The 13,973-nt window shown below is 39.7% G+C and overlaps 1 protein-coding gene across 5 annotated transcripts in view; it reads right to left on the bottom strand.

Annotated features, from left to right (window-relative positions):
* Positions 1-2,257: 2,257 nt before the first annotated feature.
* CPQ (carboxypeptidase Q) overlaps positions 2,258-13,973 on the bottom strand; it is a 585,754-nt gene continuing 574,038 nt past the window's right edge. For 3 of the 5 annotated variants that reach the window (XM_061439307.1, XM_061439306.1, XM_061439305.1), the window contains exon 8: positions 2,258-2,792. In XM_061439307.1, the coding sequence (XP_061295291.1) occupies positions 2,629-2,792 (164 nt within the window). In that variant the 3' untranslated portion in view covers positions 2,258-2,628. The remainder of the gene's footprint in view (positions 2,793-13,973) is intronic. The other 2 variants (XM_061439309.1, XM_061439308.1) reach the window with 2 other exon arrangements.

Consider the following 13,973-nt stretch of genomic DNA (forward strand, 5'->3'; position numbering starts at 1 on the left):
CCATATCTTTTTCTTTTGATGATGAATTATCGTTAATTTCTTTACTGTTTTCTTTAAGTTCATGAATTCTCTTATCTGCAGTTACACTGGTCCTCTAATTTTTAAGTTTCATTTACTATAGTTTACACTTCTATAGAATAGAAGTTCTATTTGTTTTCAATAGAAATAGAAGTTCTATGTATTTTTTTTTTTACAATACACTTCGTCACTTTTTATACCCCTTTGCTTTCTCTTCTATTTTCAATCCCTTCTCTTTACTTCCTTAAATATCATAGACATAGATTTGAAAATCAATTTAAACATTCCAGTATCAAAGGATATTGTGAATTAATTTTGCTGTTTTCTTTTTTTGTACTGCTCTTGCTCAGAATGCTATGATTCCTGGTTGTTGTTTTTTTTTTAACTGGGAGTAAAAAAATAAAAGTTACTTTTATTTTTTTTTACTGGGAGTTACAATAAAAGATTATTGTAACTTAATCTGTGGGAATTTCTCTGGACTCTCCACTCAGCACTTACTTAAAATGGTAATTTTTCTTATGGTTCTCAGAGTTATTTTTAATATATAATTTTATTTACTTATTTTTGGCTGCTCTGAGTATTCTTTGCTGCTTGGGCTTTTCTCTACTTGTGATGAGTGGGGGCTACTCTTTGTTGTGATGTGCAGGCTTCTCATTGCAGTGGCTTGTCTTGTGAAACACAGGCTCTAGGCTCAGGCTTCAGCAGTTGCAGCACGTGGACTCAGTAGCTCTTGGGCTCTAGGGCACAGGCTCAATAGTTGTGGCGCATGGGCTTAGTTGTGCGGCAAGGTGGGATCTATCTGCATAAGGTATCAAATCTGCGTAATCCTTTGGGGGTCTCAGTTTCATTGAGGTTGTCTAGTATCCCTAATATGGCAGGCTATGGAATTTGTTGATAGTCCCCAAGCCACTAAAAGTGAAAACAGAATTTAAGTTCACCATATTCTGCTAATTTTCTCCAAAAGAAAGCTAGTTCAATGTGCTCTATATTACCTTGGTTCATGCCTTCACTTAATTTTCGGTCTCATGGTCTTTATCTTTTAATCAGTTAATTCATATATTTAAAAAAGTGTTTCTCAGACGTCATCCAGCATTTTGTGTTCAGTGTAAGGGTCAATCAGTGTACCAGTCTGCTACCTTGCCAGAAATGAAAGATCTTTTTAACTATTACCATTAATAAAACTGATACTTTGTTTCTTCCTTCCAAGAATTTAGTTATATGTATATTAGACCATTTGATAACAAATTACATGTTTATTAGGCCATATACATATTAGATCACAGTCTGGGGTGATTTATTCTGGTGTTTGTTTCCCTTCACTTTTCCTTCTCTTCGTGTTTTAGTTTGGATAATTTTTATTGACCTATTGTCAAGGTCGTTGATTCTTTCCTCAGACTTATCCAGTCTGCTGATGAGCCCAAAAAGGAAATTACCCATCTCTGATGCTGTATATTTTATTTTAGTATTTGCATTTGATGCTGTTTTATAGTTTTCATCTTTCTATTGAAATTCTCCTTCTGTTCATGTACATAGTCCCATTCTCCTACTAGATTTTAACATATTAACCATAGTTATGTTAAAGTTGCTCTCTGATATTTCCAACATCTGGAAATATGATGCTGCTTTGTCTGGTTTTCTTAATTGCTTTAACTCTTGACAATGAGTTTTTCTCGTATTTTGGGGTGTGTCTTGTAATTTTTTAAATTGAATACTGGATATAGTGTGTGAAAGAATAGTAGAGATTATTCTCAGACTAGATGAGGATAAGTATTTTGCTCTGTGAATATTATTTAGCTTCTATGAGCCTCAATATTTTTTCTTTTTGACCATGCTGCAATGCATATGGGATCTTAGTTCCCTGACCGGGGGTTGAACCCATACACTCTGCAGTGGAAGCACAGAGTCTTCCCCCATAAGCCTCAGTGTTGTTATCAGCAAAATATGAATAAGCCCCAACTTCATAGATATATTATGTGAAATATATAAAACATAAATGTAAAATAGTATTATCATTTGCTCATGGTAGATCTTTAATAAGGAAATTGGATTTTACATACTTGATTTTTTCCTCAAGTGGTGACATTTTTTTCTATTAATTAAAAAATTTCATACCTCATTAAAAAATTCTAAAATATTGAAGTGTGTAAATTAGAAAGTCATATGCTTGCATATGTTCAGTTAAGACCGTACTACAATTGTGTATTCCTCTACCTTTCAATGAATAACTTAGAACAAAAAATTGGTGTCACTATATTTGATTTAATGTTCATACATACATGCATAAAAGCCAGAGGTCTTCCAAAGCTTTATCCAGCACTTCCTTCTGAAGTAGAAACAATATTTTTAGTAAGTGGTATAAAGAAATGCCCACACTTGGATCTCTATCATATTTTGATTCTATGTGGGGGTGGGATTTGATTTGATTCTATGTGGGATTATTCTTTAGGAAAACAGAATTTGGAAAGTATCAAGAAAGATAATGTCAGAAAGTATGAAAAAATGTGCTTTGTAAATGATCAATAAAGTTGTCAGGTGAAGAGGGGCTTCCTAAAGCTGCAGACCCAGGATTCCTGGCCAGAAAGGGCAAAAGTGCCCTCTTTCTTGTTCTTGCTAAGACCTGGGCAGCATTTCTTCCAAGTCTGCAACGACGTAAGAGACAACGGCCCAAACAGCGGCAGCAACATTCATCTGCTTTGGATCCATGACAGTCATGGTGTCTCCATGGGAGTGATGGAAGGAGAAATATTTATACAGGTCATCAAGTAGACTGGCTCCTGGGGAGAAAAGAGGAAGAACTCTTAATGAAGTATTTTGACAGACATTGCTGAATAGCTGTTCAGATACCACTGGCCCTCTTCCTTGCTCCTATGGACAGGCTGTGATGGCAAAATAATGACATTCCCAGCCTCCCTTGCAATAGGAAATGGCCGTATGGCATCGTTCTGATGACTATGATATGAGTGGCAGGCGTGGGAGAGTTCTAGGAAAGCCTTAACTTGGTTGACAAGAGTCAGGAAATGCCCTCGTGCTGAATTAAAAGAGATGAGAGCTTTAGAACTGCAGGGGGCAAAAAGCCTCCACACTAAAAATGGCAAGGTGGAAACACAGAAAGAGACTGGGTTTAGAAAATATTGCAAGCCCATCGAGTAAGCTCTACACTGCCTAATACTGAACTTCCTGCTATGGGAAGGAAAATAAACTTTATTTGAAAAGCAAGTGATACAAATGTCCCCTCTATTTATAAAAAGACAATATATGTACTGTTTTTTTGTATCAGCAGAGTGCAAATTATGTATGTCCCTGGATAAAAGAAAGTCAGTACTCCTTTGCTCAAGATTTTTTTTTCTCAAGTCATTCAGTCACTTCCCATGAAATTTCCCAGCCAGCCCCACCAACAGGAGTCTCCACCACCCTTAAGAACTTTCTTCTTACTCTAGTGAGGGCTTTTTCTAGTTTGGTTATGGACCAGAGCCTCAGGGAATGGTGGCTCAGCTGGTAAAGAATCTGCCTACAATACGGGAGACCTGGGTTTGATCCCTGGGTTGGGAGGATCCCCTGGAGAAGGGAAAGGCTACCCATTCCAGTACTCTGTCCTGGAGAATTCCATGGACTGTATAGTCCATGGGGTCACAAAGAGTTGGACACCGCTGAGCGACTTTCACTTTCTCACTCTCGTGAGGCTTTCATCTAGTTTCGTTATGGATCAGAACCTCAGGGAATCTTCGTACCCCCTAGTCATCCTTCAGAACCTACTGGGCCCACTCTGCGGGTTCTTTCGCCTCAGGCCTAATTATTTTACTTACCATTTTACTAAGATATATACCATACATACATAACATTGTAGAGAACAAAAATGTATATAATAAAGGCTGACAATATAAAAGGTCACATATGCCCATGGTTCAATGCAAGAAAGGCATCACCAGTACCTTTAACATTTTATGAGCTCCTTCTCACAACCCCATGGGTCCCTCCAGAGGGACCCATTATCCTGTTCTGCTTGTGTGTTAGCCACTCCTTGCTTTTCTTCATAGTTTTTCCAAATAAATATAATCAACACTCTCCAGGCTCTAAATGTAGGAGTGGAATTGTTGGGCTATAGAGCATGCGTATGTTTAATTTCATCATGTATTTCTAAAATGTATTCCTTTTCGGTTTATCCTCCCATTGTTAGTATATGAGTCTTCCTCTTGCTTCACATCTTCTTTAGCACTCAGTGTTGTTAAGCTAGTTTTTGCTGATCTAGTGGATGTGAAATATTATCTCATATGATTTTAATTTTTAAAATTATTAATGAGATTATGTTTTGTTACTTCTTTGCATTTTTTGTCATTTCTTTTCCATGAAATGCCTATTCATGCCCCTTGCATTTTTTGTCATTTCTTTTCCATGAAATGCCTGTTCATGCCCCTTGCCTATTTTCAATTGATTCACCTTTTCTTATTGATTTGTAGGAGTTCTTGATATATTTTAGATACTAACCTTTTGTTGGTGGTTAGTTTATATAAATCATTTTCCAGCTTGTGGCTCTTCATTCTGTTTAGCATGCATTTAGATGAATAGATGTTCTTACTCTTAATGTAGTTGAATTTATGAACACTTTCCTTTTGATTTTTACTTTTCTCTGTTGTTTAAGAAATCCTTCCTTACCTTTATATCACAAAAATAGTTCGTAGGGTCTTAGTCTAAAACTTTTAAAGTTTTGCTTTTCATTTTTAAATTCTTCATCTACTTAGAACCGGAAGTGATTTTGCTGTAGGGTAGGCTTCTATTTTTATTTTTCAGTTGTTCCAGCAAAATTTGACTAGTACATCCTTTTTCTCCACTGTTTATGTCTGCAGCATCTATAGGGAGTGCTCTTTTTCACTCCTAATACTGGTTGTTGAAGTCTTATCTCTTTTTGTTCATTAAAATCTTGCCAGCAGTTTGTCGGTTATATTATTCTTTAAAAAAAAATAAAGAGATAATTTTGGGGGATAATATTTTCTAATGTGTAGTAGTTTTCTTTCATTGACTTTACTCATACTATTTCCCTTCTTATTCTTTGTTTGGGTTGATTCTTTTTTTTTTTTAACTTTTTGTGTTGAATGCTCAGTTTATTCCTTTGTACACTTTCCTTCTGGAGGCTCTGACAGGTAAAAACCCGTCTGCCAATGAAGGAGATGCAAGTTTGATCCCAGGGTCGGTGAGATCCCCTGCAGAAGGAAATGGCAACCCATTTCGGTTGGGAAATTATTATTGCCTGGAAAATTCCATGTATCGAGGAGCCTGGTAGGCCACAGTCCATGGGGTCACGAAAGAGTTGGACACGACTGAGCGACTAAACAACACTTTCCTTACATAAGCAGTAACGCTACAGTCTTCCCCCTGCTACTGTTTGAGCTCTCTATATCCCATCAGCTGTGATGAGTATTTTCATGATCACTTAGTTCTAAATATTTACTAATTCCTAGTTTGATTTTTTTCTTTGATGCACGAGTTAGAATGAGTTTTTTTAATTTTAAAGGTACAGGGTTTCCTTAGTTATTTTTTAATTATTGACTTCCAATGTAACTGTTAGAGAATGTGGGCTATATGATACAAATTCTTCAAGTTTTGCTGAGATTTTTCTCCCTGGCTTATTGGATGATCCATTTTATAAATGTTGCATGTGTCGAAAAGAAGGTGCTCTCAGTGTACTGTGTATGCAAGCATTGAAACAAGCTTGTTAATTGTATTCTTCAAATCTTTTAACGCATTATTGATTTATTGTCTTATCAATTTTGAGAGAAATGTGAGAAAATGACCTATGATTTTGGATCTTTTTTTTTTTTGTAATTCTAACAATTTAAAAATATATATATATTTAAAGGTTACGCTTGTAGGAGCACACAAACTTGGAATCACATCTTTCTGGTATGAATAAATTGAACATCTTTATTAATATGTGGTCATCCTTGCCATTTGTAGTAATGCTTTTTGTCTCGAAGTCTAGTTTTCCTAATATTTAATAACAACCTCCTTTCCTTACCTCATTCTTCATGTGTCTTTTCCTATCAATTTATTTGCAGTCTGCCTCTGTCCTTATATTTTTAGGGAATTCTCTTATGAATAAAGTTCAATTTTAAAAACTAATCTAACAATTTTTGGGTTTTAACTGGAGGTTATAATTCATTTAATGTAGATTCTGATTATTGTTAAATTGGATTCATTTATACCATCTCAATTTTTGCTTCGTGAAGGAGGAGAGTGAAAAAGTTGGCTTAAAGCTCAACATTCAGAAAACTAAGATCATGGCATCTGGTCCCATCACTTCATGGCAAATAGATGGGCAAACAGTGAAAACAGTGTCAGACTTTACTTTTTTGGGCTCCAAAATCACTGCAGCCATGAAATTAAAAGATGCTTACTCCTTGGAAGGAAAGTTATGACCAACTTAGATAGCATATTGAAAAGCAGAGACATTACTTTGCCAACAAAGGTCCATCTAGTGAAGGTGATGGTTCTTCCATTGGTCATGAATGGATGTGAGAGTTGGACTGTGAAGAAAGCTGAGCGCTGAAGAATGGATGCTTTTGAACTGTGGTGTTGGAGAAGACTCTTGAGAGTCCCTTGGACTGCAAGGAGATCCAACCAGTCCATTCTGAAGGAGATCAGCCCTGGGATTTCTTTGGAAGGAATGATGCTAAAGCTGAAACTCCAGTACTTTGGCCACTTCATGAGAAGAGTTGACTCATTGGAAAAGACTCTGACTGGAGGCAGAAGGAGAAGGGGAAGACAGAGGATGAGATGGCTGGATGGCATCACCAACTCGATGGACATGAGTTTGAGTGAACTCTGGGAGTTGGTGATGGACAGGGAGGCCTGGCGTGCTCCGTTCATGGGGTCTCAAAGAGTCGGACATGACTGAGCGACTGAACTGAACTCATATGTTTATTTGTTTTCTGTTGTTTTTTTCTTTTTCTTTCTTGCTCTCCTTGTGTAGATTTTTGTTTCCTCCTATTATTCCTCCACCACCTCCCCAACTCTTCTTGTTTGGAAGTTACACACTTAATATCAGTTCTCTCATTGGAGATCTCAAATGATTGATATCTCAATAGCTTACATATTTTTCTAAAGTTAATCAATAAAGGGCAGTAGGATCCTAAGTTTTGTCTCCTGTCCCAGATGCATTCACTTCTGTCTAAAATCCATGCTCTAGGTGAACAAGGATGGGCAAAGATACCCTCAGACAAAGGCTCTGGAGTTTACTCATTTCTTACGGATTCTCACTTCATCATCTTTCACATCTGAGGAATTCCCTTACTTTGCCTTACTAAGCCATGTATTATAGAAAGACAGTCCTTGTTTTGGGGGGTGGGCGTGGCATGATGTGTCTAGGAGCTTCTGGTCTACCACATTGCCAGCGTTCTCTTCTCCCATTTCTCTACTTCCTGGTCTGTGCAGTGAACAGGCTCATTGTTCTTGAGCCTTCTATTGCCTCAGAATGCGATCCAGGTTTTCTTTCCACCAATCCAAGTTTTAAAAACTTTGTACCAAGGTTTTCCCATACTTATCTTCCCAAACTCCTTGCTCTGGGGTAAGATATGAATTTCTCTCTATTCATTCATATTTCACACTGAGTTCAACTATGGTGCTATCAAACCTAACACAAGCCACTGAAGCAAAGTAAATACATAAAAGAAAGCTCAGTTCTCAACTCTGACAATTAAAGATTCCAATACCTGTCGGCAAATATCCAAAACAGGGTGTATTAAGCTGATAACACCTATCGAACCCTTCACCTGCGTTGAGGAGGTTTCTTCCTGTTCAGTGATTTTTTTCTTTCTAAACTAATAAAACATCTTTTCTGTTTCTCAAACAGCTCTGAAAGGGTGGAGTCTCACCATTATCCAGCCTAATGATGAACACCCTTCAGTGTGTGGGCTGGAGCTGAGGTTTATAAGTGTTCAGAAGGTTCTATCCAATTCAACTGGACAAGTACTTGAGTTCCTACAACATTGTAGCAGTGGGCTAAGATATAAAGGTGAAAAAGACAGTCTCTGCTCTCAAAAGCTTATTCTGCAGTAGAGGCAGCAAAAATGTGTCCACAAGTAATAATAACACAATCAGAATGTACTGAATGCTGTGGGGAAAGGACAAAACACAGTGGATACTTCGAGTAGTTGAATGACCTTTTCTGAGCCCTATGTTAGGTACCCTTGCTGCATGCTCGCCATACTTTTTCTGTCGGAATCTTCACCATTCTGTCTTATAATTGCCTGTTTCACGTTCGTTTTCTCCACTATATTGTAAGTCCCTGAAGGCAAGGCCACTGTTTTGTTCTCTACTCTGTCACCAGCTGAAGCTGAAGCTCCAATACTTTGGCCACCTGATGTGAACTGCTGACTCGCTGGAACAGACTCTGTTGCTGGGAAAGATTGAAGGCAATAGAAGGGGTCAGCAGAAGGTGAGATGGTTGGATGGCATCACCGACTCAATGGACATGAACTTGGGCAGACTTCGGGAGATAGTGAGGGACAGGCAGGCCTGGCAGGCTTCAGTCCCTGGGCTTGTAAAGAGTTAGACATGACTTAGCAACTGAACAACCACAAAAAACCTAAAATGTAACAGAAATAGATGATGAATGTATATTTTCAAAGTGAATGAATAAAATCAGCAAATTTTATACGTGAACTGAGGCTTGACGGTGCTGTGTCAGTTAGAGCCTTTGTAGGAAACAGATGGGACACTCCAAGGAGAAAACTGGGAAAATTTAATGAAAGGATTATTTACAAAGAGTGGTCATGGTTAAATAAAACTAGTAAGGGATGCTAAAGGAGCTGCAAGGAAGGCCATCACCCCCTCTCAGCCTCAGAGGCACAGAAGAAGGCAGCAATACTGGAGAGGGCCACCAGAGGAGCTGCGCGTGTCTGTAGAAGCCAGCGAATTAGTCCCCGCTGGTGCCTGTCATATCTGACCGGGCTCCCTTGGCCAAACCCAATCATAAGCCAGAGGGTAGTCCATAAGAGTTTGCCTCCCAGGGCACAGTATAGGGGAGAGAAAGGTGAGGATTGATATGGAGTAGTGAAAGAGAGTATCTAGCGCAAGTACTTAGGATGTCAACAGACAAGTGAACAGAACGTGTGAGCATTCCAGTTTGGGTGATGTGGCTTAATTTCAGGCAGATAAAATTGGCAACTGATTTATCCATGAAAAAGTCCTAAATAAGGCTGAAAATAGACTGAATGTAGTCCTTAAATGGGGAGCCACTGGGGGGGGGCCAATGGGCAAGAAGATGGGGAGACTGGAGCTGCACCTTAGGGAGATATCCCAGAAAAATGTGGAGCTGGAACTCCGTAAACAACTGTGGTGGTGAGGACACGGCTGGGGAGGAGGTACAGTTTGGGGGACAAGTGACAAAGATCAGGGCGAGACGATGATATCCCAGCCTCTGAAATTCTCTGAACAGCATGTGGACAAAGATAGCTAAACCCCCAAACAGTGGAAAGGGCAGCAGTCCATTTTTAAACTAGAAGACACCTTACGCCATGAACTCACAGCAAAACCCAGGAGAGACAAATCAGCGTGTTTACTCTGGTAGGAAAAAGAAGCAGCTTAACATAAATCATGACATTTTGGATCTAGTTAAAGCTGGTGAGAAGCATGTGCTCTCTGGATCCCAGTTAGCTTGGGGTGGATGTCCTATTATGGATGTGTTAAGGATGGCATCAGGATTTCAAAGAATGGAAATCACTGAAGCTAGATAGAAGTCACAACTGTGAACCTGCAGAAACAGGAAAGGACATTTAACTCCAACAGGCAGAGTACGGCTTGCTCAGGGCTGGTTTGCTCCCATTTAGTTTCTTAAAGACTCGGCATGGTGGCTGACAGACTAAGGCTCCAAATTCCTTACAGAAAAAATAGAGGCAAGAAATATTTGTGCATGCCCTCTGAAATTCCATTTCTGTCTCAGACCGAAAGAAACTGACTGCCAGATGGCTGGGAACTTGGCTGCCTCCATTTAGAAACTGGTGACTTAAGGAAAGCATTTCCTCAGAGACCATCGACGTTCCCATGAACATTTTACAAAACTGAAACAGTTCCAGAAGATCTGGTACCACCAATGAGAACACTGATAACCACAGGAGATACAAGAGCCGGCCTGCTGGCAGCCTTGCAGCTTTGTCTCTGCAGTCCCAAGGAGACGTTTTATCAGTGACAGCCACTGATCGGAAAGACCAGCACGGAGGGACAGCCTGCATTTCAATTTCTGAGAGCACCTGACAATACAGGGTGGGGGCAGCGGGGGAAATCTTAACCATCCTTAGGAGAAATGGCACAGTGTCTCTGACAGGTATGTGAGTTCTGAGCAGGGAATCATCAAATGATTTTTTTTTTTTACAATTAAATTTATTTTTAGCTGAAGGATAATTGAAACAATGGAAACAGTGACAGACTTTATTTTCTTGGGCTCCAAAATCACTGCGGACAGTGACTGTAGCCATGAAATTGAAAGATGCTTACTCCTTGGAAGAAAATCTGTGATAAACCTAGACAGCATATTAAAAAGCAGAGACATCACTGTGCCAACAAGGTCCATATAGTCAAAGCTATGGCTTTTCCTGTGGTCATGTATGGATGTGAGAGTTGGACCATAAAGAAGGCTGAGCGCCGAAGAATTGATGCTTTCTATCTGTGGTGCTGGAGAAGACTCTTGAGAGTCCCTTGAATTGCAAGGAGATCTAACCAGTCAATCCTAAAGGAAATCAGTCCTGAATATTCACTGGAAGGACTGATGCTGAAGCCAAACATTTAATACTTTGGCCACCTGATGCAAGGAGCCAACTCATTGGAAAAGACCCTGATGCTGGGAAAGATTGAAGGCAGGAGGAGAAGGGGACGACAGAGGACAAGATGGTTGGATGGCATCATTGACTCGATGGACATGAGTTTGAGCAAGCTTTGAGAGCTCGTGATGGACAGGGAAGCTTGGCGTGCTGCAGTCTATGGGGTCGCAAAGAGTTGGATACGACTGAGTGACTGAACAAACGATTGTGTTGGTTTCTGCCAAACATCAACATGAATCAGCCATAGGTACACATATGTCCCCTCCCTCTTGAACCTCCCTCCCACTACCCTCCCCATCCCACCCCTCTATGTTGTTGCAGAGCCCTGCTCTGAATCCTGTGAGTCACACAGCAAATTCGCATTGGCTATCTATTTTACATATGGTAATACATATGTTTCCATTTTAGTCTCTCCATATATCCCACCCTCTTCCTCCCCCCCCACCCCATGTCCATTTCGTCTGTTCTCTATGTCTTTGTCTCCATTGCTGCCCTCCAAATAGGTTCATTAGTACGATCTTTCTAGATTCCATGTATTATGAGTTAATATACAATATTTGTTTTTCTCTTTCTGACTTACTTCACTCTGTGTAGGTTCATCCACTTCACTGGAACTGACTCAAGGCTCTATGTTCATCCACTTCACTAGAAATGACTCAAGTGCATTTCTTTTTAAGTCTGAGGAATATTCCATTGTATGTGATTTTTAGAAGTAGAAAGCTGGTAGGAAGGAGCCTGCTCTGAAGATCAATATTCACCCCTTGGAAATAAACTACAGCAGGCTCAGGGCAGTTCACCTTTAGGAAGTTAGTTCTAATGGAAGTTTGGAATTTAAGGATGTGAAGATATGTCCTTGAGCTTGTCAGTCAAGGAACTGGACCTAGACAGGGAGATATAGCTGAGAGAATATAGGCGTTAGCATCAGGTATGACTGGGTTCAAATTCAAACTTGGGTGAATTCAGGCAAATCATGCTAGGCCACCCAGCCTCAGTTTTCCTCATTCATGAATGAGTCAGGGCTGATGACACCCAAGTTCAAGATGCTGGTGAGGATGACTAGGCACTCAGTTAAGACTTTGTTATAGGTATTATGTATCCACAAGGTCGACCCAACATATCCACAACAGCATGACCGATTACAACTTGAAGGATTTAAATTTCTCATTTAATAAATCAAGGTTCTGATGTGTGGGGTTTTTTTTAAGTTTTTATTTACTTAGTTTTGGCCACACTGGGTCTTTGTTGCCAGGTGGGCTTTTCTCTAGTTGCAGCAAAGCGGGGTTGGGGGTTGCGTGCTCCTCTCTAGTTGCGATGCGCGGGCTCCTCATTGCGGTGGCTTCTCTTGTTGCAGAGCACGGGCTCTAGGGTGCACAGGCTTCGTAATGTTGGCTCCTGGACTCTAGAGCACAGACTCAACAGTTGTGGCTCATGGGCTTAGGTGCTTTGTGGCATGTGGGATCTTCCCGGTCCAGGAATCAAACCTGTGTCTTCTGCATTGGCAGGAGGAGTCTATCAACAGAGCCACCAGGGAAGCCTGATGATCATTCTTAAAGATGAACCAGTTGGGCCGTGAGGTCTATTCTATGTGACCCCGCCTTGACCCGGGTTTGGATTATTTTCCCTTCTCCTCCAGCTCTCCCCACTTCTCTCTCCTCTCTGAATCCCTTTCTGTAAACATTCATCTCACTAAATATTTTCCAGCTGTGTGACTGGGTGAAGACGGTCCAGTGAACATTGTAAGAAACACCTGACCTGCCCCTCATTGCTCACAGCAGATTCCAGTCTTCACAAAGCCATCCCATTAATGACCATGGTCCAGGCAGGATATTGGAACAAGATTAAATGAATACTTGCTAATTTCTGAAGAGATGGGTGGTAAATACACAAAGATTCTCATGGTCCCCTCTTATCGTAGGTTGACTCATTCATATGTAATCAGTGGGTTTTCATGTACACAAATTAAGCAATTCATGTTATGAGAAGTTTTTGAAAGACATTTGAAAGCTTTCAGAGTTTCAATTCAAGTCTGTTATTTCCGGGCATACATTGACTGCCGCAATATTTCATGAAGGATGCACTCACAGGCAAGCAGCTGTGGAAAATCCATTTCTCCTTTATAAACAGATCTTGAACAGTCTGGAGTATGCAATTTAATTACAGTGTAATGTATTACAGACATTTCCTGATCATAATAATTATGGGGTTAGAGAAGAATGTTATGGCCTTAACTTATTCCCTGCAAGAAAAGTTAGTCTCTTGTATAAAATGCAAAATTACATTTAAAGTTTAATTAAAATTATTTCTTTCAGCAACATTATCAGATGAAGAAACATTATTATCAAAACAATTAGAAAATCAATTTTTTCAAATTTGCAGACATTTAATTTCTCTTTTCAAAAGGGGCAGTTTTATCCTTACTATATTAAATTTCATTGAAAATTAGAGTGAGGTGCAGGTAATTAATATCTTCCTAACCCCTAGCACTTCAGAAGAGAAGCAACTTACAAGAGAAAAGAACAGTAAAACAAAGGAAAGGACAGGACAGGAGCAGAACTGGAAAAACATCCCAGATCAAAACTCCATGAAAAGGATTATAATTTTACTTTCTAAATTCTCACCCAGGAATTTCCAAGTATGTGCTAAAAAGTTTCAAGTGTCACTAAGACCTTCCTTGTTTCATCTCTTTGGAAAACTTGGATTGGTGGCTGGGATCATTTTGACCACAGATCAAAGGTCAACACCCACATATCTGGAGGACCTCCAGTTCACATGCACCTAAACTCTGTGATAATGATTCGTCTTCCCATTAAGCTGAAGAACTGTATGGCTGTAATAAGACTAATTAATTACTGCTTCATGAAGATAGCACTACAGGCTCTCCAAAACTGTAGGAATGACAGGAACAATACTATTTGTTGAGGACTTCCAGTGTGCCTAGGGCTTTTTGGAGTTTATTTCATTTAATTTTCCAAGTGACGCCATGAGGGAATGACCATCATGCCTCATTGACACATGGAAAATTGATTTAAATAACTGGAGTCACATGGTAGTAAGTGATAGAGATGGGATTCAAATCCAGGTGTCTCTGACTTGAAAGCTCTGCTCCTAGCCAGTTTTCTGCGCCTTCTCTCCCTGTCCTACCCCAGC

This window comes from Bos javanicus, chromosome 14 (genome assembly GCF_032452875.1).
Source record: "Bos javanicus breed banteng chromosome 14, ARS-OSU_banteng_1.0, whole genome shotgun sequence".
Lineage (NCBI taxonomy): Eukaryota > Metazoa > Chordata > Mammalia > Artiodactyla > Bovidae > Bos > Bos javanicus.